Source organism: Drosophila guanche, unplaced genomic scaffold (assembly GCF_900245975.1).
Source record: "Drosophila guanche unplaced genomic scaffold, DGUA_6, whole genome shotgun sequence".
Lineage (NCBI taxonomy): Eukaryota > Metazoa > Arthropoda > Insecta > Diptera > Drosophilidae > Drosophila > Drosophila guanche.
The window spans coordinates 101,540-127,730 of NW_022995766.1; the positions used below are offsets into that span (position 1 = coordinate 101,540).

Here is a 26,191-nt window from a genome sequence, read left to right on the forward strand (position 1 = left end):
AATCTCAATCTCTCTCTCTCTGTCTCTATGGATTTGCTTACGCACAATATAAGAAACACTTCTATCTTCCACGCAGGTCTTTCTTGTCACGCAGGACGACGTAGAACGGACGACGGACTCAACACTTATAGAAATTGCCTACTAAACAATTTATCTCAATACTTGGCAACAAAAGGAAAATCAATTCCAATTTTCATAGCGAAGCTCTGGCCGTAATCAAATATAATTTTTAACTATTTACGAGTACATTGGCATACATTTCCCATATAAATTATTAACATTAATGCCCCGCACGGGTCACGGGAGTGCCACACACACACACAGTGGAGAAGAGTGCCGTGCCTCTACCACTCGACACTACTCCGAAGCCACTAGGCAGCGGCAGCACACTGGAATAAATAATACGAACCCATAAGTAAAATGGAAGTGCCTCATACTCAAGCTCCTCCCCACACGCTCAGCACCATAATTGAGTGATCATAAATATGTGAGCATCGGCTTTGCCAATACTCCTCGAACTCTGTTTTACTTTCGTTGTTGGCGGAATTTTCCTGCCTGTCCCTCCCACTCTTTGCTATTGTAATGTGGCCTATTGTGGCCTAATGGGGGAGTCTTTCTGCGGTGTAGGCTGCAGCGAAATTAATGTGCTGTGGGTTCCCCCAAAGATACAAAAGTCAACACTTGGTCAGGCCCCATTCCTGATGAATATTCCAAGAGGCCCTTTGGTGGCAGAACAACTTTTGTCGCAGTTTTCATGCGGTTCGAGGTATGTATTTGGGGGTTTTTCAGTTTTTGTGGTTTTTTAGAACTCCAACTGGAATGCATTAATTTGTTGCTCAAGCTCACAAATCTAGTAAGTCACATGAGAAATACTTAAATGCCACGCACGATTCTATGTCGAGACTGCAATTAATTATAGAATCAATAAATAAATTTAAGCACACAGAGATTTTCGGTTGAGTTGACCTTTTTCCCACCTTCCAGCTAAAAAGTTGTTCAATTTAGCCTCCCTCCCTCCCGTTTTTTCCGTTTTCGATTCGAAAACTTTCAGCATTTCCATTTTACATCGATTTTTGCTTTTGCTGCCTGTGGATGTGGTTGTATGGCATGACTCTTAATGCAGTTTCCTTGTTATCTGCTTGCATTTGAATGCCCGACGGCTGTCTGGAAGGTTTGCCACAAGAGATGCATGCAATGTGTGGCATGAGGCAGGTGACTGACGGCATGAGGCAGGCGGCAGTACCTTCAGGCAATTAGTCAAATTTCATTGGGTTGACTTGGCTGCGGCCTTTTGTTTTTATTTTATTTGGTCGAATTGGATTAAATATTCGGTCAAGTGGAAGGGGCACATGCGACGACCGGTTTCTGACCTAACCTTTCCATGTCTTTCCCTTCCTTTGGGGCTTACTCGTGCGTTCCATATCTAAATCTTAATTGTTTGAAACCCTTTTTTAGAGCTTGTGGGAACGGGATAAGGATAACTGCTTACAAATTGTTGGGGGAACATTTCCCAAAGAGTGTGTTTACAGGTGATGAAAGCAATATGTTTCTATCTGTTAGGAGTCTGTGGGGTCTTCAGACCTTGTGTTGATTTTGCTGAAGTGTTTGTGCCCTTTCGTGGCATATCCGTAACGCTGTGCAAAGAAGGCATCTCTGAGGTCAGGTAAAAGGTTTTAATTGGTCATGGGTCAGCATTGTTGGGATGGGGATTCAAATTCAGATTCGATTCGGTTTCTTATATGAGCATAATGAAAAGTTATGTGATCATTTCTGGCTACTCATCATCATAACATTTTGGGGGTGCTTTTTTCTTTTTATTTTTTTCTGTTTTTTTTTTTTATTTTGTGGGTATAATTATCACGAAAAGGGTTTTGTTTGAAGTGGCCTCTCACTTCTTTATTTAGAGAGGGACCCACCGATTTCTGAGTACCATGAAGAGGATTTTAAATGACTTGGAAATAGTAGAAGTAACAATATAAATGTTGATTAGTTCTTTTCATTCTCTTATGTGTGTTTTCAGTGGGCTTGTGTAAACACAGAAACTGCACAAAATTGAATTATAAAATATAAAATCATGTAAAGGCATTCAGCCGAATATTGCTTGCGTATATTTTGATGGAGAAATCAAGCCAAATGTTAGCCTCACTCTATCGACCAGCTTTAAAATAGCTGTTGTTGTACATCCTGGAACCATGTGAACAATTATGTGTTTGCATTGGCAGCAGCCAACAGAACAGCCATTTGAACGACCAGCCAACGTCCAGCTGTAGCCCGCCGGTAGTCGAGCCAAAGTGCACTCGATCGAAAAGTTTTCATTATGCTCCATGCCACGTAGCCGTTGCTGCTGCTGCTGCCATGGATCCTTTGGAATCCTGGGAAGGAATCCTGCAACCCAATGTCCATGCAAGCAGAGAGAGAGAGAGAGAGAGAGTGAGAGAGGCTATCAACGCTTCAGTTCATTTATTTGCAGAATGTACCACCAATATAGGAGCATGTATCGGTGTGGTGTGGCATGTCCCTCCCTGCATCGAACGTGGGAGTGTGTCGGCGTATGTCTGCGCGTCTGCATGTCTGCCATTCAGTCAACTATTTAGTACTTGCACAGTGGGGTAAATTGTCCTACGCACAGAGCCATGAAATTGAATTGCCATCGTCCAAAGTCCACCGAAATAAGAATGATAGTCTGAAAAAATACTGCAAAATTGTGCATCAAATGGAGGAAGTATTTGTGAATGGAAGAAGCGATGCTCTGCATTTATTTACGAATCTAAAGTTCTTTTTGACGATTCTGCACTGCAAAGAAAACACTAAGCGGTTGTTTCTTTGTAGAAGCATTTCCGCTTGCATTTTTCAAACCCATCTGCCCGCTAAGCCCCTCTCAATACCTTTTCAATTAATAGGGTATCAGCCAGTATAAATAAATAAATACAAAAAGCAACCGTTCATCCATTCTATCGTTCATTGGAGAGGGCATAAAGCCGGGCAGCTATTAGGCGCGTCGTTTGTAAGCCGATTAAAAAAATACAGAAACAGAAACAAGGCTTCGAAGCCTTCGAATGTGTTTTTTTCACAGTCGATTTTGCTGCTACTTACTGCTTCTGTTCACATTTTAAGAATAATTATAATAATTATTTAAGCGTGTCGAAAAGGCGAGTTACAATCAGTTTTCCATTCGCTGAATGTCCAATCTGTGCATGGCTCTGTCCCTCCTTATATACACATGTACGTTTATACAGATGTATAAATATATATATGTATGTACATACATATGAGATTCTGATGGCCAGGCCTAAATGACAGTTGAATTATGGCCACAAACTGGGTCAAACGATTTCCCAATTTTTTTCCACATTGAAAATTGATTTTCTATATGTCCTGATTTTGCGAATAATTTTTTGTATTGTATTATTTATTTGTCTGGGAGCTGTCACGGGTTTAAGTCAGATGTTGCGTGTTAATGGGAGTGTGAATTTTGATTCGAACTTGCACTATCTTCGGGGAAGAGCAGAAAATGGGGAAGGCTAATGATCAGCAAAAATTATTGGTTAATATATTTATTTTAATTTTTATACCCGGTACTCGAAGAGTAAATAGGGTATATTGTATTTGTGCACAAAGTATGTAACACACAGAAGGAAACGTTTCCGACCCCATAAAGTATATATATTCTTGATCAGCCAAGTCTTGAGCCATGTCTGTCTGTCCGTCCTGACGAGCGCCTAGTACTCAGAGACTATAAGAGCTAAGGCCATCAAATTTTGCATCCAGACAGTATGCTCACACTGTTACAAGTGTATTTCAAAAATTAGTCACGCCCCGTTCCGACCCCGCAAAAGAGCGAAAACCTTCCAAATCTACAAGTGTGAAGAAAAAAAAGAACTTAACAACGCCATTGCGTAGGGTCATCCATATCTAATCTATCTGATCACCAAATTGGAATCCGATTGGATCGTTATTATAGCCCCAATGAAAAAATTCATTTCCAGTGGTTAAACCCAGTTAGTTAGTTTTTTTTGTGTGCGGGCGCTGCCTCTGCCACTGCCGTGAGTTTGCAGTGTGTGGGTCTAGGGAAGGGGGCGAGCTAACGGAGCGTGTTGGCGTGAGAAGTGTTGTAGAAAAAGAAGTTTGAAGAAAAAATGTAAAAGTTGATAAAACACCGCTAATGTAGATGTAGTACTGAGTGCCGGGTATAAAAGTTGTGACGCGAGTTGTGGTTAGCAGGGCCACAAAAATTCTCCCACTCGGCTAAAGCTGGAAGAAAGTCTCAGACTTTGAAGATAATTTTCTATGATTGCGGTGGATCTCGTAAACCGCCATTCAGAAAATTCCAGAGAACTCCCATAGCCTCCGACACTCGTCTCATTCGTGTTCGTGTTGGCGGTAATAGGCTTACTTTTTATAGAAAATAAATCGAATGGATGCGAAAAATATGTTAAGAGATTGATTTTGATGCTGTTATTTGAATAGAAAGCGTTGACAAAAATCCACTTTATAACTTTAAGTCCCATTTTTCCCCCTTACTCTTTTTTTTGTAATGGCGAGACCCCCAGCATCGTGTGCATTTCTTCACCTAACCAAATTTTAAGCGCATTAGAAATAAATTGAAAAGTGGTCAAAGGTAAATTTTCTGGCCAGTAAGCAGCAGATACCCCTGCCTCCACCACAACACTCAGGTTGTGGTTCTGCTGAAAAGTTGATCTGCAGGGAAGCACTTAAAATATTTACATAGCTCCCATAGTCTTCAAGAGCTAGACAGCCTAAACAGAATCACCTTAGGGAAAAGATAAGAATATAACATAATCGGAGTGAATTTGTAATGTGTAATATAAAACAGAGTGCCATCGTTTCTACGAGGTTCTCTATTTCGTTTTCATAAAAATATTGAGACATTTCTGCTAAAGCTGAGCAATAATGTAGAGCAACACTTTGTCTTCTGCTGTCAACATATTCAGACATAAATTATTTGTAAACATTACCCCTTCCTATGATTCATGTTGAGAAAAACTTGCTTTGTAACAGAATTAACAGACACCTTAGGAGAAATATAAGAATATAACAAAATCGGAGAGCATTTTTCAATGTGTAATATAAAACGGAGTGCAATCGATTCTACGAGGTTCTCTATTTCGTTTTCATGAAAATATTGAGACTATTTCTGCAAAAGCTGAGCAATAATGTAGAGCAACATTTTGTCTTCTGCTGTCAACATATTCAGACATAAATTATTTTTAAACATTACCCCTTCCTATGATTCATGTTGAGAAAAACTTGCTTTGCAACAGAATTAACAGACACCTTAGGAAAAATATAAGAATATAACAAATCTGAGAGAATTTTTCAATGTGTAATATAAAACGGAGTGCAATCGATTCTACGAGATTCTCTATTTCGTTTTCATGAAAATATTGACACATTTCTACAAAAGCTGAGCAATAATGTAGAGCAACATTTTATGTCTTCTGCTGTCAACATATTGAGACATCAATTATTTTAAACATTACCCCTTCCTATGATTCATGTTGAGAAAAACTTGCTTTGCAACAGAATTAACAGACACCTTAGGAAAAATATAAGAATATAACAAAATCGGAGAGCATTTTTCAATGTGTAATTCTACGAGGTTCTCTATTTCGTTTTCATGAAAATATTGAGACTATTTCTGCAAAAGCTGAGCAATAATGTAGAGCAACATTTTATGTCTTCTGCTGTCAACATATTGAGACATAAATTATTTTGAAACATTACTTCTTCCCATGGTTCATGTTGAGAAAAACTTGCTTTGCAACATATCTGGAGCAACAAGAAGAGCTATACTGTACTCATGGAGGAGAAATCGTAAATTTCCAATTCTCGACAGACGGCGTGGCAACGATTCTATATTTATGTTGTGCAACAAGCTTGGCAGCTAAAGCGCCACCTAGGACCAGTTTTTTCCAGAGTTGAAGCGCCGTATTTTTTAAAATTCTCGTCGGATGTCGTTGTTATGCTTTGTAGCACAATTTTTGTCTTCATTTTAAATTTTAACAATTTATTTAAATTGTTATTAATATTAAATTTATTTATCAACAGTTCTGTGTAAAGTTCTGTAAGCAATATTAAATGCAATAAGGTAGATCCACATATTGAATATGATGCTGTTAGCAACATGAAGGACAGCACTACAATACCCCTCCATAAAATGCATGAGAGACTTGTTTAGCAACTAAACGGGGAAATCGTAAATAATGCTATTCTCGTCAAACGTCGCTGTTACAATTTAAACTGCTTATGTTTGCCAAGAAGCAACATTTTTATAAAATTTTAAATTCTTAGAATTTTTGTGTATTTTGTAAGAAATAAGGGAGAGCTACATATTGAATCCGATGCTGTTAGCAACATGTTAGGCATCATTACATTTCCCCTCCAAATGATTCATGTTGAGAAAGCCTCTCTTATCGACGCTTGTGAAGCAGCACTCCCCTCACTTCCCCTTACGGAGGTGTAATTACAAATTAACTCAAATTTAATTCAAACTCTGCAGCATTGTTGCTGGCAGCACTTAGAATATGTTGCTGGCAACATCGAGTCGCGCATGACACGAAGGCCGTTGTTTGCTGCCGATGCTTAGTCAGTTTTCAAGTTTTGACTTTCGAAGCGAACGGTTGACGCCACCGGTAGGAGTGAAATCCCCAATTCTCAACTACACTGCGCTGAGACCTTGCTTAGAACTTCAGGACGCATGCCACATGCCAATCCATGCCGCATTCGTACCATTCCGCGTGTGACACAGTGATGTGTCGGTGTGTTGCAATGATTTTTATTGCAGTGAAAGTGCAACAAAATAAAACAGCTCAATGTTAAACAAAAAATGCAAAAATCTTAAGAAATATGTCGAATCCAACAATACGGAAAATATTTAGGAATTATTGGGAAAAAAATAAAAGAAACCACAAATGAAAGATCAAATAAAAAATAATTTCAGAAACTAAACTCTTTTGAAATTGTAAAACTAAATAATACAATGTAAAAAGCATAATTTAAAAAAAGTGATAATTACGAATAATGGAAAATAAACCTTGATCTCAAACATATCAAATGGATGTTCAAAAGCCCATCCTAAAGGAAATCAAAAATCGAATATTGGATATATTTCTTAGGGTTTCTAACCAAAGCAGATCTAAACATAGTTATGTACACATGATAAAACCAGTAAAGATAATCTGCAGATCGGAAACAACTTTCAATATTTTTAAATCAGTGTCTTTTACCAGTATCTTCTGTTATTCGTTACTGTTGTTAGAGTCCTTTGTAAAGAGATTTCTGGAATTGATCGTGCCATACTTTCAGATAAAAATTGATCTTTAGCTTGTAGAAGCTACGGGACTTCTGGAATCTTTCGATTTTCACAAAATTTGTGGATTTCCACATAATAAAATAAATTGAAATTTTAGTTGATTTTATATTGCACAAATGTAATCATTTAATAATAATTTAACTCAATAACCCAACTCCCAACTTTAGCTAAAGCAAAGCGGATAAAGGCATTTAGGACCATAAAAGAATTAATTGAAGAACCGGAAAAAGAAGCCCAAAACTTCTTTTCCTCTTTGATCTTCACACGAAAACGCAATACCATAAAAACAAATAATTATAATAAATACATCATAAAGAAGGGCCCAGCCAGCCACCATTGAAAGGTTCCCTGGATCGAAAGGAGCAGCAGGGATAACTTTTGTCTCGTTTTTCCTATTTTAAAATCTTTTTTACGCGCTCCAGCATCCAACACAAAAAAAAAAAAAAAAGAGAAGAGAAAAACCAAGAAAAAACGAAAAAAAAAATAAAGAGAGAAGTGAAGGGAATTCTGCACGTCTTGGAAGTTTTTTGTGTTCCGTGTCCTCCCGTATCCTGTGCTCGGGGACGGCAAACAAAGTAAAAGTTGCAGGCGAAAGTTGTTGTGCAACGTGTGGCAAGTGCGGCAAGTGCAGCAGCAACAGCATCAGCGGCAGCGGAAGAAGCAGCGGCCAACTTTAATTCGATTTAAGTGTAACAATCAGTGCAAGAAATAAAACAACCAAAGCCCCGGCTCACCTGTGTGTGTTCGTGTGTTTGTGTGTGCGTTCCACGAGCGTGTTCAGCCGCAGAGTGTCTGTGTGTGTGTGAGTTGCACGAGAACTGTTAAAGTGGATTAGCAGCAGCAACAGCGACAGAAACTGTTCTTTCTTCCTCTCTAGCGCCAAAGCTTTTCGGATTCCCATGTGCGAGAGCGTGGCATCAAATCTTTCATCTACCGACTGGGGTATGTCACTTACTGCATTTACATTAAATTTAATGTAAGCTACTCCTAAGGGTACCGTTTAATTGTAATTAATTGTATGTTAAAAGATCTAGCGGCATCAGTACAATTTTTGGAACACCGAACTTGCAGATAAGCGCTGCGAAAATGTTGACTAAGAAAGGGTCAATTATTTATTTAGTTAACATTTATTAGTTAAAAATTAATTAAATGGGACTTCAGGAAATTAGGAAGAGTCGAGGTTATTGTAAATTTTATACCCGGTACTCGAAGAGTAAATATTGTCTATTGTATTTGTGGTCGAAAGTCGATGGACATGTGTAACGCAGAGAAGGAAACGTTTCCGACCCCTTAAAGTATATATATTCTTGATCAGTCTGTCTGTCCGTCTGTGTGTCGTCCGTCTTGTTGAGTGCCTGGATATCAGAGACTATAAAAGCTACAGCAACCACATTTTGCATCCAGACTGCTGTTAGCTCACACTGTTACAAGTGTAATTCCGAGAAAACGATTAAAAACAATTACGAGAAAACTACGCAGTTCCGTATAGGATGGTAATTTCTATCAGATCACCAAATAAGGATCAGATTGGATCATTATTAAAGCCAGCATGTCGAAATCCATTTGCAGTGGCTACCCCTTACACCCTCCAAAAGCTTGGCTTATTTGTTTTGCTTTTACTATCTCTCTCGCACACTCTGCCTCATACAGTGTGCTGCTTTGGGGGAGGATGGTGAGTTAAATGACGTGTTGGTGTAGGAAGTGATTTAGATGTAGAAGTCGAAGTAAAAAAAAATGTTAAACTCAAAATTTTAAATTTTAAAACAATAAATTTGTATGTACATATGTACTTACATACTGACTGAGTACCGGGTATAAAAGCTGTGACGCGCCTCATAACATTCCTCCTCGTTTTTACTTGGGATTAGAGATTAGAGCTTAGAGCACTTCGATAAAGATCCTTCTCCATGTCTGATTCGGTTTTCGGAAATTCGGTTATTTCTAGCTTTTAGTTAACCAATGGATTACAATATCGACCATTTACGAGTACGGTCAATAATAAAAATAAAGTATAATAAAATAAAGTACAATAATGATTTAAAACTATACAAAACTATACATAACTATACAAACAGCAAGTTTCTAGAAATGAAACTAAACTAAGAAGCACTCCACTAGCCCTCTACTATCTCCTTACATATCCAGCTCTCTTTCCCGAATACCTTTAAAGCCCCAAGACTCATAAAAACCAACTTAAAATCCTAAACTAAAAACATCTTGTAACCGGCGCGGGGCCCAATTGCTCTTAAGACCTTTTATGAGTGTCTGGAACGGCCCCCTTTTTTGGGCCAGAACTGAAAGGAAAATGTGAATAGTTTTGAGAATTTTAAGCCTGGTAAATGTTACACTACACACATTCTAGGGGTGTGAAAGGCACAGCAGAAAGCACAATGAAAGTGCAGAACCAAAACCTAGCAAAAGGATCATCGGGACTTGAGGAAGGCACATAGAAACATTCAGAGACACACCACACCTTCAGAAACGCAGACGACAATTCTCGACATTCTCCACATTGTCTGCATTTCCTTTCGTGTCACTCCCCAGCCACCTCGTCTTCAGCGTCTGTCTGTCGTACTGTCTCGGTCGACTCTTTTCAACTGTACTTGACTTTTTGCATACTTTCTAGCATTTTATTTGCTTTATTTTATTTTATTCTGATTCTGATTCCGAATCCCATTGTCATTCATTCAACAAAAACACACACATTTTTCAATGCTTTATAATTTATTTAAAAAGTACCCGTACACGGACTACCCGTCTGGCTACCTTCTCTCTTTCACTTTTCATCCCCGGCATAATTCGCATTGTGTGTCTGGAACATTTTTAGGCTTTATGAAAAGAGCTCTCGACATCTTTCAGTAAGTGTGTGTCTGTGTGTCTATTTGGGTGCGTCGTCTGTGTTCGTTTTAGATTAGCTTCACTTAAATGGCTCTCGTTTCCGACGGCAGTCTGGATTTAGATTGAGACTCAAACATATCTGCCATATGTACGAGTGCGAACGAGTAAAAGTATTTATGGCAAATCTATTGGGGCCAAGCAGATTAAAGCTTTACATTTTACGATCCAAATGGTTACAGGTAAAACCATAAAGAATCTTTAGAGAGTGTCATATTTACAGGCTACTTAGAGAGTTTTATTGTAGGTTTGTTTCCACGACTTATAGTTACATTTTTAGGTTTTATGTCAGAGAAAAGTTATATTTGATGGCTGTAGAAGGAATTTGTGTTCGTACCTCTGGTGTTCCGTTTAGATAAGTGGATAATTTTGAGTGTGTTTTCTGGAGGATAGGGCTGTAAAAATACCACAAAAATAACCAACCGTTGAAGGATAGATGATTTTTTATATTTTTTCGTCTTAAGCTGGTATTATGTTTTAGCTGCGGCATCTACAGAAGAAAAACATTTGGGGATCGCCAACTTTGAAAAACTAGACCTTATGGAAGGAGATCAATTAAGTATTTAATTCAACAGGCATATCTTTAATCTCTCCGCTTACAGAGTTCTCTTTCTCCTATAAATAAGTCTTCCTCCCACTGTAAACTCCTCCGTATAGGGAACATCTACTGCTCCTCTTCTGGGGAATTCTCCTCCTTTGATTTAACTAAATCCTATCAACATATAATCGCAATCACTTGGCTTCAAAAACTTTTTAAAAAAGAAACGGCTTTATACACATTTATATATATACTTTCACAATCTCTGTGAAACGCTCTCCCGTAAGCCCCCCCATAAGCCAATTATCGTCTTATAAAGTATATCTACAAAAAGTCACTTGAATCTGAAAAGCGGAGCAGCATTTACCGAAGCTTTAAATGCGCTCTAGCTGGGAATTTCGGGCTCTTATGTTTGGCTTTGGGGGATGGTTTCTATAGGGGATTCCAATTTAAATCCAGTGAGAGAAATTTTATGTTTCCCTCTCTCTAACAAAATGAAAAGAGGGATGCGGTTAATGCAACTGCTTAATGGCCAAAACTCCATCCCAAAAACTCCAACTCCAACTCAAACTCCCGACAAGGCAGTAAATTATGAAACTGCATGGAGTCAGTTGCGTGCCCCTGGCCCTGTAGCTGCCTCATCCATGAAGTTAAACACTTGAAATCTGCCACGAAATCAAAGAACAGACTCTCGTAGACCGCCAGATATGCGAACCGTCTTTCAAGTGCCCCACGACCCAAGAGGAACGATGACGACAACTACTACTACGATGAAGTTTTGTGCAAGTTCTTTGGAGTGGCACAACTTCCAGTAGGGGCACGGGACACGGGACACGGGGCACCTGGATACGGTTACCCGTACCCCCCTCTGACACACATATTCTACGGTAAAAATTAAAAATGCAATAAAGAACGTCGTGGGTAACATCTTCACCTGCAAATGGAACTTTACCTCGAAGCTCTCTCCATGCTAGATTTTATTTAACTGCGGCCCCACACTTTTCCTTTAACTCTGCCTCTCTGCATTTAACTCTCCTTCCCTGAAACTCCCCTCCGGAATGGAAGGACGACTACAAATAAATCTTTAAATGGCGTTAACATGTTTTCAAGTTTCGTGTACGCGTTCGCTCGTTTCCTCCTGTTCTGCCATGATTTCTACATGGTAAATAATTTATTGGTATGAGAGCATGAAATTCTCACTCTCTGTGCGCGCGGACGCTGTGGCTAGATATAATCTTAAGTGCCGCCATAGATTTCTCAATGGGTTGCTTTCAATGCGGATGCCCCGGAATGTGTCGCTCATTAAATATTTTTAGGGTAAATAAATTGTTTATTTTTTTAGGGAATTGTCTTGTTGCCAAATTTAGGCGCGGCATCAGATTGACTTGAATGCATATTTAAGATAAGAAATTAATGAAAAACGCAGTGTTTTTCGGGGATAATAAAGGAAATTTGTGTAAAGTTGTTTAATGTTCTTTGTCTATTTGGCTAACATTTTTCCACAAGTTTTGTTCTTGATTTCTCTTCTCTGTTTAGTCTGCTTAATTTTTCGGTATTTTCTTTGCCTCATTCTTTCATATTTTGTCATCTTTTTGTGCATCTATGCTCACAATTTTCTTTGAGTGTAGCATGCCGAAATTCTTTAATGAAATCGAAACGGCATAAGAGTTCAGGGGGGAAAGACTGGCTGAAGGCAGGCAGGCATCAGGCAGCTTGAAGGCAATGCTTCGATTACTGCTTCCTTTCCCACCTTCTCCGCTCTGCTCCACTGCTGCTCTGCTCCTCTGCCCTCCCGTAATCCCCTTCCCAATCAAGCTGCCACTTGCTCCGTCCTCTCTTGATGCCCCTCTCCTGTTGATTTCGCGCACCGCGCTTGCCCTGCCCCCGCTCTCATCTTGATTCCGTTTGACATGAGCGACGAGACGTTCGACGGAACTGTCAGCACTATTTGAAACTTATTGCTCGCTCGCCTGTCAACGGCAACATCGTCAAGCCGAGAAGGTGAATGAAGGAACGGAGCCACGAAAGGAACGGGGATGTATGAAGGAAGGAGTAAGGGGAACTGTGTACAGGATAAGGTAAAAGAACCCCACGGGATGGCGGGGCATTTTCTGGTATTTTTCTGTTTAGATGACTGCAAATTCGATTGGGAGCTGTGACTGCTGCAGGGGGCAACAAGTTTCCCCGAAAACCAATTTGTTTTTTGCCTTCCCCCCAATGCATTTTTCGAAATTCTGATAATAAATAGACGGGAGGGATTGTTGCATGGTGGCACGGGCTACCTTTGCGTGGGCTTCAGTCAAGCGTTGCACTTTCCCAATGGATGGCCACAGCGCAAGGGACAGAGAGATCGGTACAACAGTCGGAATTGGAATCGGAATGTGAGTTGAAGTTGTCGTCGCACCTTCTGCTCTGAGCCGTCACTAATGATGGGGCAAACACAATTGCCCCGCCCTACTGCCATTGCAGTGCCTAACAACAAAAATTACAGAAAACAACAACAGACCAAGCGACGGCCCAACAAAGGCCGGCCTCGTGACAGTGCGCGTACGCGGGTTATTGAAATGTTAATGAGGAAACAGAAAGGGCTGACAAAGAGAGGGCTGGATGATTAGTTCGAGGAAATGTCACTTGTGAGAAATTATGCATAAAAAGAGATTTTTACAGGAGCAAAAAGACTAATTAAACATTGGAAAATAAATAATAGGAAAGTGCAAATGCAGGAAGAGCTTCAAAAAGTATTTGTTGACTTAGTTGATGTTGAAATTTTTATGTTAAATGTATCTTCCAACGATAGAGATTCTAAGAATATTCTACCCTCTGGATATTTGCGAGCTTTCTCCCTATATGACGATCCTTTTGGCCTTTTCTCTTGCCAAAAATATTCCAAATATTCTCATATCGCAGCCTTCCTAATAGAGAACTTCTTAAAGCACACTCGCAACAACTTTCGAAAGTCCCCGAACATTTTCAGCTACTTACTTTTTCCAACAACCAAAAAAAACAGTCAAATCGTTAGGGAAGCTCCCTGCCCCTACATACAAGAGGACTATCAGGGGGAGAGGTCTTTTTTGTACCTGGTGTTACCATGCTGGTAACGAGGCTGATTAGCCTGTTCGCCTATTAACTGCCCAATACTCCATCCATACTCCATTCTTCTTGTGTTGGGAATTTGTCTGTCCGCATGTCCATGCTGTTGATGCTGTAACCAACTGTAACCGCCCCGCCGAATGATTGACGGATTGATGTTGGCTATCTGATGACTGTTGATGGCCCCTCTTGACTGTTAATGATATATGGCTATTGAAATGTCAAAATTAATAATGCTTGATGGTCGTTTAATGAGCCGCCGTCCATCAATTCAAAAACCGCTCGCCTCTCATGTGTGAACGAGTGTCTGGCCTGTTTTACTGGGTAGGTGGCCCCTTTGGTGGGTTTGATGTGCACTGAGAAAATCTGACTAGACAGCGGACCGACGACTGCTTCGTTAAGGACTTACTCAGAAAATTACAGAAATTATATGGCAGATCGCCAATTACAGATTCAAATTCCTAGCATCGCTTTCTGCCCTTTGCTTAAGTTTATTGCCTGAAATTTGGAATAGGTTTGAAATCTATTGAATCCATCGTTGCTACTGTGTTGCCTTTTTATAGGGGCCCTCGGCTGCTATCTGTTGCTTTCTTCTCAGCTTCTGGAAGGCCTCTGTCTCCTCCACACAATCGGAAGACCGGCTCGTGGGATAGTGTATGTTACACCTTGATTGGTGATTGGATTGCGCATAGAAAGACACCTCGTTGTCGCGCAACTCCCCAAAGAGACGCTTAAAGAAACTCGGCTTTTCAGGTGGCTGCCGCAAGGACCCTGAACTGACGATCGAGGAGCCTGGGGTGATGTTTGGTGTTGACTCCGCATGTGGCTGGGTTGTTTTCGCTTCGTGGTGTGTAGCATACTTTCGCACAGGCGCTTGATGAAACTGCTGCCACCACTGCCCAAAGCGCTGTCGATGTCCGCCCTGAGCTTCTTCGGTTTGAGGCCCTTTTTGTGCTGATTCTTGGAGGGCTTTTGCTGCTTGTCTAGATCTGTCCTTTGCTCCTTCTTAGAATCGTTTCTGGAATGATTATTTGTATCAATCTCTTCTTCTCTTTTGGAATGGCTGGATAGATCTTCTCTATGAGGATGGTTAGGGAAATCCTTCAGTGAATCCCTTTGTGGATCCTTTATCAACTGTTTTGGCTGCTGCTGCTGTTCTCTTCGCCTCTTCATGGATTTTGGGATTGGAAGCGGGGTTTATGCTGCTTGCCCCAAACTTTGCACTGCCGTCCGTCTCGTAGCTGTTCAGGCTGCCACAGCAGCCGCAGGCGGTCTCTGGAAGCGGCATGTTGCACTGGTTGTAGGTCCTGCCTCCTGCAGGGCTGCGGCTATGGCTTTCTGGTGTTTGGATTTGAGCTTTGGGAACGGATCGTGTCTGTCCAGTGGCACTGCGATTCCCTGTGCTGTTGGCCAGCGTTCCTGCGGACTAAGGATCGTGATTGCAGTGTTAATCCTTTACTGAAAGATCGGAAAACACTTTCTACGAACCTGTAGGGAGGCTGTTGTTGGTGGGCCACTATAGGTCTGAGGCACAACGCCATTTGGTGGCATCTGCATCTGCATCCCATAGCAGTAGCCGTAGCTCTGGCACTGCTGCTGCTGGCAGATGTACCACGGCTGTACGAACATATTGGCCCCCAATTGGGGCTGCGGCTGTTGCATCTGGGCGATGTAGTACCGCTGCAACTGCTGTGCGTCCATAAAGGGATACGTGTCGGGAAAGGATATGGGCAATGCTATCTGCTTCTGCTGCTGCTGTTGTTGCTACCGCCACTGTGTGGGTAAAGGGCATGGGACCATTGTCTTTTGAGCGACGTTTAATCGCATGGCCATGGTGATGGGTCAGTCATCTAAGTACTGAAAAGGGGATGAAGAAATATCCTGCTAGAAAATTTTCCAGGCCACAATGTCTACAAAATATAATGAGAAATAGGATAAAATCCTTTTTTTTTAAGCACTAACAGTATCCCGTTCTTACCTCAATTGTTGCTTAATTTTTAATGGTATTTTATTAATTATGTTATGCAATGTTATTATGTTATCAACTGATTTTCCTGGGATGGATAGATCCTTGAATCTATCGGTGAATTTCCATTCGTACCTTCATGTTTACTGCCTTAGCGGCATTTTTGGGCCAGCGAAAAGACATAGGGTTTGGTTATTGTTCTGGATTTTGTACATGGAAAAGTGTGTGTACTGAAAATGTAAAATTGTTTGTCGAAAATTGTGTTTTTGTGTGTTTGATTTTTGACCATACGAGAGTAGTCTACAGTCTTCCAAAGGACAGCCTTGTTTTTATTGTTTTTCCTTGAGAGAACACCCTTCAGATCCTAATGGAACTGGCTGACGCAAGAGCAAAAGTCAACAAAAGGAAGTTTAAATAATAATAAAAATGTTGCATTGGAAGCCAAGTATTTCAATACCCTTAAATATCGATAAACAAATTAAATAAATTTAATTTGAAGGATATATATTTAATATAAGTAAGATATTAGCCATTAGTTGATTTAAATATAAAATATATCTACAGTGATAAATCCTGCTGGGAAAACTTCATATTCGATTTTTATACCCGGTACTCGAAGAGTAAATAGGGTATATTGTATTTGTGGGGAATAACGGTTGTATGTAGCGCACAGAAGGAAACGTTTCCGACCCCATAAAGTATATATAAATTACTAAGTTTCTCCAAGGTACCGTGGCTTTGGCCAACGGAATTGGGAGACGAATTTAGGGTTCAGATATTTATTGGCGGCACTTCATGCTCGGTTGAATATGAGTGTAAAGCTAAAGTACAAAAGTATGAATTATAAATTGGTACGCCGCGGACGGCTCCATCGTTTGAGCAGCGCTGCTGAAATATGATGCTAGTTCGACTCGATGCCCATCCACTCCAGCGCTGGATCAGCATTCTTACAAAGTAAGAACATTGCCGATACCCTGCCGTTGGTGGGGAGTGTTAACTACTCCCCCTCTACAAGAGTGGTCGCCCTCGAACCTCTCAAGTTCTCAATCATTGCGTTGACCTGGACCAACTCCCTTTTCCTCTTGAGTAGGGTTCTGAGATAAAGGATGATGCCGATGACTCCACAGACGGCTACTCCTACTCCAATGGTAAGGATGGGATTCATCTTCAAGCTCAATCTCCTTGATGTAGTTGCGATTGTCCTCGCTGAGCTGGTGTAGGAATGGTAGACTCAGGACCTTGTGGTGCTCCGTGATGTTCATGGCAGGCACCGAGGCGATTCCGGGAACCCGACGTTTGGTATTTTCACGATTCCTAAAACGGAAGCCGTTAACAATGACAAAGTCGGCAGTGAGGCTTCCGCACTCAGCCACGACGTTGTCCTTAAGTTGCAGTATGGTACTGTTGTGCTCAACCGGGAATAGCGTGACTTTCTTACAAGCTAAAATTACTCTAGGGTACACAATAATAAAATGTATATTATTTGATTGTAAAACCTTAATACTGGATACTTCTAGTAGATTTGAAATTGTGACTCCTGTGAATTGTTTAGTGAGGATGGTTTCTATGTCAACATGGTCAAGTAGAGAAGGGCTTACCAAGTTGGCTTTGGCCAAGGCATTAAATTACCTAATTCTGTGATAAGAATTATATTTCTGGCTAATAGTGTTTCGTACAAGTTGGCAGAGTTGATGTGTTCCTTTTTTTCTATGCTAAGAATCTTATTCACCGTATCTGTAAGACTGTTTAGTTGGCCCTGGATCTTCGTGTTTATGGAAATCTGTCTATTATTCGATTGGACTAGCTGCGCTTCCGTAATCCTAATATTCTCCAAGTCTGAGGCGTCCGGTGTACCGGCCACTACCTTGAGGGCCGTCCCTTGGAAGTCGAGACTTCTTGCTATCCTATTGTGAATCCCAATGTTCGTAGGCATGTCTTTGACATGGTTTGAGTCAACTTCTAAAAGTAGCCTCATGTGTGATCTTGGGAAAAGGTCTGTCATCTTAGCGGTCCCGTCAGCAATGCGTCCGTATTCTGTCAAGTTTGTGGTGTGCCTAATGAAATTTATCTCCTCCCACACGAGTACCGTCCTATCTGTGATGGGAATATAGTGGGAGTGGGAGTAGTCAGTGATGCGGGTCGCAACTATTGTAAAGAGGTGAAGTATCCAGAGAAACCTGCGGATAGACTCCGAAGTTATTTTGTAAAAGAGACCTAATCGTCTCGGAATTAAGAGAGGGCTCATTGTCACAATAGATCTGCTTTGTATTAGGGAATACATTCATAAGCTGTAACAGCGGAGCTTTTAGGTCCGCAATGGTGCGGGAGGCTATTGGCTGCGTGAAGGCAAATTTCGAGAACTTGTCCACACATATCAGGAAGTATTTCCTATCGGTTGAGAATATATCAACATACAGCATTTCTCCCGTGCATGACGGAATTGGCGTCGTGCCTAGTTCCTGTTTCCTAAGGTGTCTGTCATACTTTGCTCGGGAGCAAATCTTACAGTTCATGACTACCTCGCTTGCCAGTTTAGTCATTTTGGGAAAATAGTAATCGGTCAAAACCTGTGTTATATTTTCCTGAGCGGCTCTATGAGCTCGATTGTGTTCTACCGTGATGATTTCTTTCCTCTCATTATCATCAAATACGTCTGCGACAAGATTTTTGCAATGCCAAAATCTTGTCTGCGGAAGGCTCTTACCAACTCATGCTGCACGCATGCTAGCGTTGGGAAATCGCAATGGATCGCATTTACGACGTGCGGCTTTACTATCGACTTAATGACAGTAACAAGGGCGGCTTTGTCTGTAAAGTGTACGATATGCCGAGTCTTTTCCCCGAAGAGAATGAAGACTTGCTTTAGAGGGAATTGGGCTTCCTCTAGAACTATCTGGTTTCTAAAACAATTGACGGGCTTATCCGTCGTTTGTATAGTATAAGAAAGCGATACCTCGCTATGAACCGTCGCTGCGTCCGACTGTGGGGCGCTTTCCAACGCGTTGAAATTTTGTCGAGACAGTGCGTCAGCAACGTGATTTTCTTTGCCTGGCTTATAGAAAAGCTTGGCCCAAGCTCGTCAATGCGAGCCTTCCAGCGCTTTATTTTAGCGTTGGGATTGCTTTCAGAAACCGCAAATGTAAGCGGCTGGTGGTCTGTGAAGATGTTTATGTCCCTTACCCCATAGAGGTAGTGCCGAAGTTTGGCTAGGGCCCACACGATGGACAGCAACTCACGCTCGTTAGTCGCGTTATTTGCATCCCTGTCTTTTAGAGTTCGGGATATCATCGTGATTGGTTTCCCATTCTGGGAAAGGACTGCTCCTATGCCATAGACTGAAGCGTCCGTAGTTAAGTCAAAGGGTTTTTTAAAGTCAGGACATATCAGCATGACATCTTCTGATGCAAGGATGTTCTTGAGCTTTTGGAACGCATGGCGCTGAGCTTCGTTAAGGTCAGTCAAGATTTTCTTTGATCTGTATTTGCTTACCGACCCGAGAGGCTTTGCAATAGCAGAAAAGTCTTTTATGAAGCAGCGGTAGTAGCTTGCAAGGCCCAAAAATGACCTAAGTGCAAAAACTGTATTTGGCTCCGCGTAATGCTGGATAGCCTTTACCTTCTCTGGGTCTGTCTTTGTGCCATTACTTGTCACAATAAACCCGAGGTACTCGACGCTTTTTTAAAAAATTGCGTCTTCTCTTGAGCTATTCTCATGTTTGCCTCGTATAGGCTTTTAAGTACCCAATCAACATGTCTCACAATTTCGTCATCGACGTAGACGTAGCATGTTTTGCCGATTTTAGGTCGAGTGTGGTAAAATATTTTGCCGATCCCAGGTTGGCTAAGATCATTGAGATGCTCGGCATGGGGTATTTGTCGGCCACTGTCTTCTCGTTGAGTTTCCGAAAGTCCATTACTAGACGTTTCTTCCTGTTGCCCTGTTCATCAGTGCCTTTTTTGTCCACCACCCATATGGGATTGTTATATGGTGATCTGGACTTTGCGAATTATGTTCTCCTTCAGGAGGTTCCTGACCTCGGATTCAACAAAATTGGCTTCCCCCCATAGGGGGTATATGGGTTCATTGTCCACCGTGCGAATGGTGGAAACGACCGAAGTGTTGTAAGGTAGTGGGTCCCGTTAGGGTCGGCAAAAGCCGCACTCCTTCTATTCAACATCTGCATAAATGGTGCGTCGACGTCAACTACGCTAGTATGGTTGACGTCAGTGCACCTGTGAAATTTTATGGCCTCAGTCGTGTTACCGAAACTCAGTGTTCCATCTTTCAAGCACAATGTTGCCCCTATCTGCGTTAGCAGGTCGAGACCAATTATGCCGTCGAAGGTTGATAAGGATTTTAGTTCGATAAACGGAGTTTTTGTGCCGAATATCGACAGAAGACACTTTTTGATGATTTTATTCGTCCGGTTGACCGAATGCACCGGGAACGGTGTTTCAACCGGAATGACGCCCCGAAGGCATGCGAGTGGCTTGATGTAGTTCTTCGACACGCTCGTGTCTATTAATATCTTCATGTTAACCCCCGCTACATTCCCCTAAAAAATTGATCGAGTCACTCTCGTAATCGATCTCCTCACCCGCATCTTTTTCGGCGACTGCCTCTGCAGCGGTCTCACTGTAACTACCCTGGTCTTGTTGGTTACCCGTGGCAATATGTTCCACTCTTTGCCTCCAATTCCCAGCGGTGCACATTGACGCGTCTTGTTTTTTTGGGAAATTGTTATTTCGCCTCCCTGACCCCAATGGCTTTTGGTACGCCGTTGTTTGTCTGAACTTTGACGAGGAAGGGTCCACGTCCAGCGGTTTAAGAGCCCTTCTCAGGCCTGAAATAAATATCTCTAAGGCATCCTCCCTGGCTTTGTTATTTAAGACGCTCGCCGCAACTGCCGTGTGAACCATAATGTTTTTATTCGTAATAAGAGAGAGCTGTTTCTCAATCTCATCATAGTACTCTGTTAGGGAAAGGTTTCCCTGCCTCATGGTTGTTAACTTCTGCTGTATTATGCTCACCGGCGTTTTGTCACAGTATGAGCTATCTAGCCTGTGAATGATGGCCCTGACATTCAGGACCTTGTTAAAAGATGATAAAACATTGTCCGCGGCCCCTCTCACTTTATTTCTTAAGATAACTGTTGACATGTAATGCTTAGCGCTTCCTTCATAAGGCTCAACAAATTCGTAGGCCGCCAGCGCAGCTTGGCGCCAAGAGACATAGTGCCCTTGTTTCCCGTCGAAGTCCGGGAGGGATTTTACCATGTCAAGTGAATGATCGCACTCGACCCCAGATAGAGGCCTGGTAGATATTTTTTGAAACGCCTCTACCTCTGGAGCGATCAATTGATCAATATTGGTTTGCATTTGCTGGAATTTGGCCTCCTGGGTGTTCAGTGCGGCCTGTATGGCCCCTAGTATTGCAGGATCCATAGTTTTTGTTGCTTTCTGAGTCGGCCGTCTGTCAATGTCGGTAAGTCGGAGGCCCTCCAGAAGGGATTTTAAGCCTTGAACTGCTACGTTTAGCACGTTCCTATGAAACACCAACACTTCAGTCCCTAACACAAGTATAGTGGGCCAAGAGAGAACTGAGTGGCTCTCATAATAATGTTTAAAGGAAAGCAAATGCACTTTTGTGTCTTTTTGTTTTTTTAATTGTTTTTTAATTTCTCACTGTTTGGAAATATGTGGGAATGGAACTATTTGGAGGCTCCTCGATTTGTATCTTATATATTTTTTTACTTTCATTTAATATCAATATATTTCTCTGTACACGGGGACTTTTTATGGGTTGACACAAAAAACATTCAGAACAATTCACTTACATTCTTCATTTTTCTTCTGGCTGCTGCGTTGTTTAAATAAAATTAATTAATATTTTCGACCGGTTGAGCGCTGGTCAACGGTAAGCGTCGGTTTGGACTAGAATTGTATTAGAATTGTTTTCTTTTGAGGCGAGGGTGGGCCCTTCAGCCTATTTTTTCCTTATAGATCTTCTTGGAGGCAGCGAGGGATGCCCTTCAGCTTCTTTTCTTCTTTTTTTTGTGACTTATTTGATTTATTTAATTGAGTGTTCAACTTTTTATCTCTTTCGTGTCACGTTCTCCGGTACATGTTAAAAAATTCGAATTCGAATTTCCGCAACTTTTTTTTTTGAATGGATCGAAACAGCGGCTAGCGACGAATGCACTTCAACGAACTGTTTTAGTTTTGGTTTTTAATTTTTAGCCATGGTACCGTGGCTTCGGCCAACGGAACTGAGAGAAGAATTTAGTGTTCAGATATTTATTGCCGGCACTTCATGCTCGGTTGAATATGAGTGTAAAACTAAAGTACAAAAGTATGAATTATAAATTGGTACGCCGCGGACGGCTCCATCGCTTGAGCAGCGCTGCCCGCCAGCGCCCTCCGATTCCGCCGCGTCAGCTCCACGTGCAGACGTTCTTGGCGGATGTTTATGCAACGGACGAAATATGATGCTAGTTCGACTCGATGCCTGTCCACTGCAGCGCTGTATCAGCATTCTTTCAAAGTAAGAACATTGCCGATACCCTGCCGTTTGTGGGAGTGTTAACTTATATTCTTGATCAGCATCAAAGGCCTAGTCGATTGAGCCATGTCTGTCTATCCGTCCGTCTTGTTGAGCGCTTGGATCTCAGAGACCATAAAAGCTAGAGCCACCAAATTTTGCAGCCAGACTTCTGTATGCTCACACTGTCACAAGTGTATTTCGAAAATGAGCCACGCCCCCTTCCGCCCCCTCAAAAGGGCGAAAACCTCCCAAATCTACAATTTTGAAGATAAAAGAAAATTAAAAACGCCATTCCGTAGGGAATGGCCATATCTATCAGATTACCAATATTATTATGGCCAGAATGAAGAAATTAATTTGCAGTGGCTAAACCCACCCTGTCCCGCAACTTTTGTTGTTCTTTTCACATTCTCTCATTCACACTCTGCTTCACTCGGCCCCTGCCTCTGCCGTCCCTCTGCCTATACAGACTTTTAACCCACCCCGTCCCGCAGCTTATATTTGTTTTTTTTTGTGTGCGGGTGCTGCCTCTGCCGCGAGTCTGCAGTGTGTGAGTCTAGGGAAGGGCGGCGAGCTAACGAAGCGTGTTGGTGTGAAAAGTGTTGTAGATGTAGGTGACAGATGACAGATGAAGACAATTTTAAAATTTTGACAAAACACCGCTAAGGTGCAGATGTAGTACTGAGTGCCGGGTATAAAAGTTGTGACGCGTAAGAAGCGTCTCACACGTCCCTTCTCTTCTTATTTATGAAACATATTTCAATTACATTATTTTATATTTACATACATATGTAAACGAAAATACTTTCTTTTAACAATATCGACTTACGTAGAATATATATTCTGTGGTACACAGAGATTTTCTTTCTGCCATAAAAACATCTCCGCAACGTAATAATGCCCTTTCCAAAAATCATCACAAACACGTGTGTATTGTACATATAAGATTCCCTTATTCCCTTCCGCCGTTCTTTTCTCCGCAGTCAAACAATCCGTGCATATAAATGTGTTGAAAGTAGCAGCAGCGAGTTAACAGCGGGCTGTTGTTAACAGCCGGAGCGACAGGAAGCCGCCCTCCTACAAGCAAAATGTATTTCACTTTGTGGTGCAGTCCCCGTTTTTTGTTGGGGTGGAAACATCGGGGTACACCTGCCAGCCATTGTATTTGCCAGTGCCCCTCTTTTCCTGTGTGCTAATTAAAAGTTCAATGCGCAACATTTCCCCAACAAAGAACAACAGCGACGACAAGGGGCATTGACAATGACAACGTCCCAGAATGGAATGAGAAAAAAAGGTGAAGTGGTTGTTGGGCGGGCAGGGGAAGGGTTTCGGGGGTACAACAAAAAAGAGAGCATAGTTAATTTATTTTTTCAAGTATTTCCTTTTCTTCACCCTATTTTTATGGTTGTTGTTGTTGTTGTCATGGGGACGCTGTCTTTCTGTCTCTTTGGATTTCATTGAGTGCCAAATCGAGTTCTTAATTTTTTAATTAATTGCGCAACGAAATATTCAAATTGGGCATTGGTTGGAAACCATTACGGAACTATGTATGTATGAAATATGAATTATTCCACGAGAAAGAGTATAAAGATGGTTTAAAGTAGAAGGGTGTGTGATTTTCGTGGAATTAATAGACTTAATGGATGGAAACATGACATTTAAAGGGAATCCCGTTAATGTAGTTCCACAGATTTTTATCAGCGGAATGTTATAATGGCTTGAATTGTGTCCATATATTTCCCAAGATTTTCCTTAAAATATATTTTATCTGATAATTAAAATTACATACTTCTCCGGTACTTAAATATCTTTTCACTTTCTCCCTAAAAACCACAATTTCCATCCCTTTTTTTATTTTAAACACCCCAGAAGTTATAGCAGATGTTCTATCGCGTTTTAATTTAATATTTATTCAAGATATATCTCACCGAGTTGTTCATACATATTTCAAGCAAATAACTCTCAAATCTCAAATTAACCGCACACATGCACCCCTCACGCACTTCTACGCATAACATGCCTCACACACACCTCCTGCCGCTCTCACCACTCACTGGAAAATCTAATTACATTACCCACCAAACCGAAAAATGTGTCACTCTGTTCTTAAATTAAGAGCCTCAGAGCCTCAGCCCAGAAACCGCACATAAAAACCACATAAAATCACCTGCCTGAACCCCCACGTGCCGCACGGAGGGGGTAACAATGGAAGGGAAAGGGAAAGGGTATATTCCACAATGGGGCACGAAACGATTTTAATTTATGACCTGTGCTTGTGATTTTTGATGGAATATTTCTAGGGAAAACCACATCATCGCTCGTAGGGTCAAAAACTGTGGACAACTGTCTACAGAGAGTGTGAGATAGGGGGAAACGGGTTCGTTGCACATTCAATCGGTTCTCTGTTCCTCTGCTGCCTAAGCTTCATATTTGATTAATCCGTATATATTTTTGATTCTTGAAATTACATGTTCCCCAATTTGTACGTGTGTCGGTCTTTGTGTGCCTCGTGTTTTCACGGAAAAGTTTTGAGTGCTCCTCAGAGTGTATTTTCTGGACGTTGATATGCAATGACTGCACCATCAAGTGGCCCATGCGACACCAAGCCAAAGCCTGTTACGCGCGGAACCTAGCAGAACGCAGCCCTCCTCCCGCCCAACCGGCCGAGGGGCGCTGCCGCATGACGCGCGGCGCGATTAACCGAACCGGTCGCGAGCATGCAGGAAAGATAGATGTTAGGCTAATATTCGAGGAAAATTAGAGCTAATCATAACTAGACTAAGCTAAGCTATAGCTAAGCAAGCAAAAATTACCAAAATCAGAAACAAGACAAAACTAAAATGAAACTAACTACGGGAGAGGTAGGCTAGTATAAGAGATTTAAGAAGAGGAAGGGAGTTAGTTGAGGATATAATGTGGTAGAGGGAATTATAATCCGAGCATAAAACCCTAAAGGGTTCGTGTGAGGCATAATTCGATCTACATAGTGGAAGGAACAAAGGAATAAAGTTTCTAATGGGTCTAATGGGAATCGTAAAGTTTATGCGGCTCAGCAAGTCAGGGCTGTCTACATCCCCCTTGATCAAGTTGTGCATAAAAATTACACCAAGCATTTTTCTACGACTAACTAAGGATGGAAGATTTATTAAAAGAAGTCTACTACGGTAGGATGGCAGTCTCACAGTTGCATCCCAGTTGAGGCCCCGTAGGGCAAATAATAAAAAGTTTTTCTGTACTGATTCAATACGGTCCTGATGTATGTTGTACTGAGGGCACCATACACATGAGCCGTATTCTAAAATCGGACGAACAAGCGAGATATAGAGAGTCTTCGTTATATAGGGGTCCTCAAATTCCTTTGACCACCTCTTTATAAACCCAAGCACACCCNTTCTGGACGTTGATATGCAATGACTGCACCATCAAGTGGCCCATGCGACACCAAGCCAAAGCCTGTTACGCGCGGAACCTAGCAGAACGCAGCCCTCCTCCCGCCCAACCGACCGAGGGGCGCTGCCGCATGACGCGCGGCGCGATTAACCGAACCGGTCGCGAGCATGCAGGAAAGATAGATGTTAGGCTAATATTCGAGGAAAATTAGAGCTAATCATAACTAGACTAAGCTAAGCTATAGCTAAGCAAGCAAAAATTACCAAAATCAGAAACAAGACAAAACTAAAATGAAACTAACTACGGGAGAGGTAGGCTAGTATAAGAGATTTAAGAAGAGGAAGGGAGTTAGTTGAGGATATAATGTGGTAGAGGGAATTATAATCCGAGCATAAAACCCTAAAGGGTTCGTGTGAGGCATAATTCGATCTACATA

The 26,191-nt window shown here is 41.6% G+C and overlaps 2 protein-coding genes across 2 annotated transcripts in view; one reads left to right on the top strand and one right to left on the bottom strand.

Moving 5' to 3' along the window:
- Positions 1-7,645: 7,645 nt before the first annotated feature.
- LOC117591137 (protein madd-4) overlaps positions 7,646-26,191 on the top strand; it is an 86,466-nt gene continuing 67,920 nt past the window's right edge. Inside the window, exon 1 of the mRNA XM_034284248.1 lies at positions 7,646-8,275. The gene's annotated coding sequence lies outside the window, so the exon portion shown is untranslated. The remainder of the gene's footprint in view (positions 8,276-26,191) is intronic.
- LOC117591139 lies at positions 14,326-15,702 on the bottom strand. Its single transcript, XM_034284250.1, has 2 exons — positions 15,345-15,702; positions 14,326-15,282 (listed from the first exon to the last, which is right to left on the bottom strand). The coding sequence occupies exons 1-2, from the start codon at positions 15,555-15,557 to the stop codon at positions 14,947-14,949; spliced, it is 549 nt and encodes a 182-aa protein (XP_034140141.1). The 5' UTR covers positions 15,558-15,702; the 3' UTR covers positions 14,326-14,946.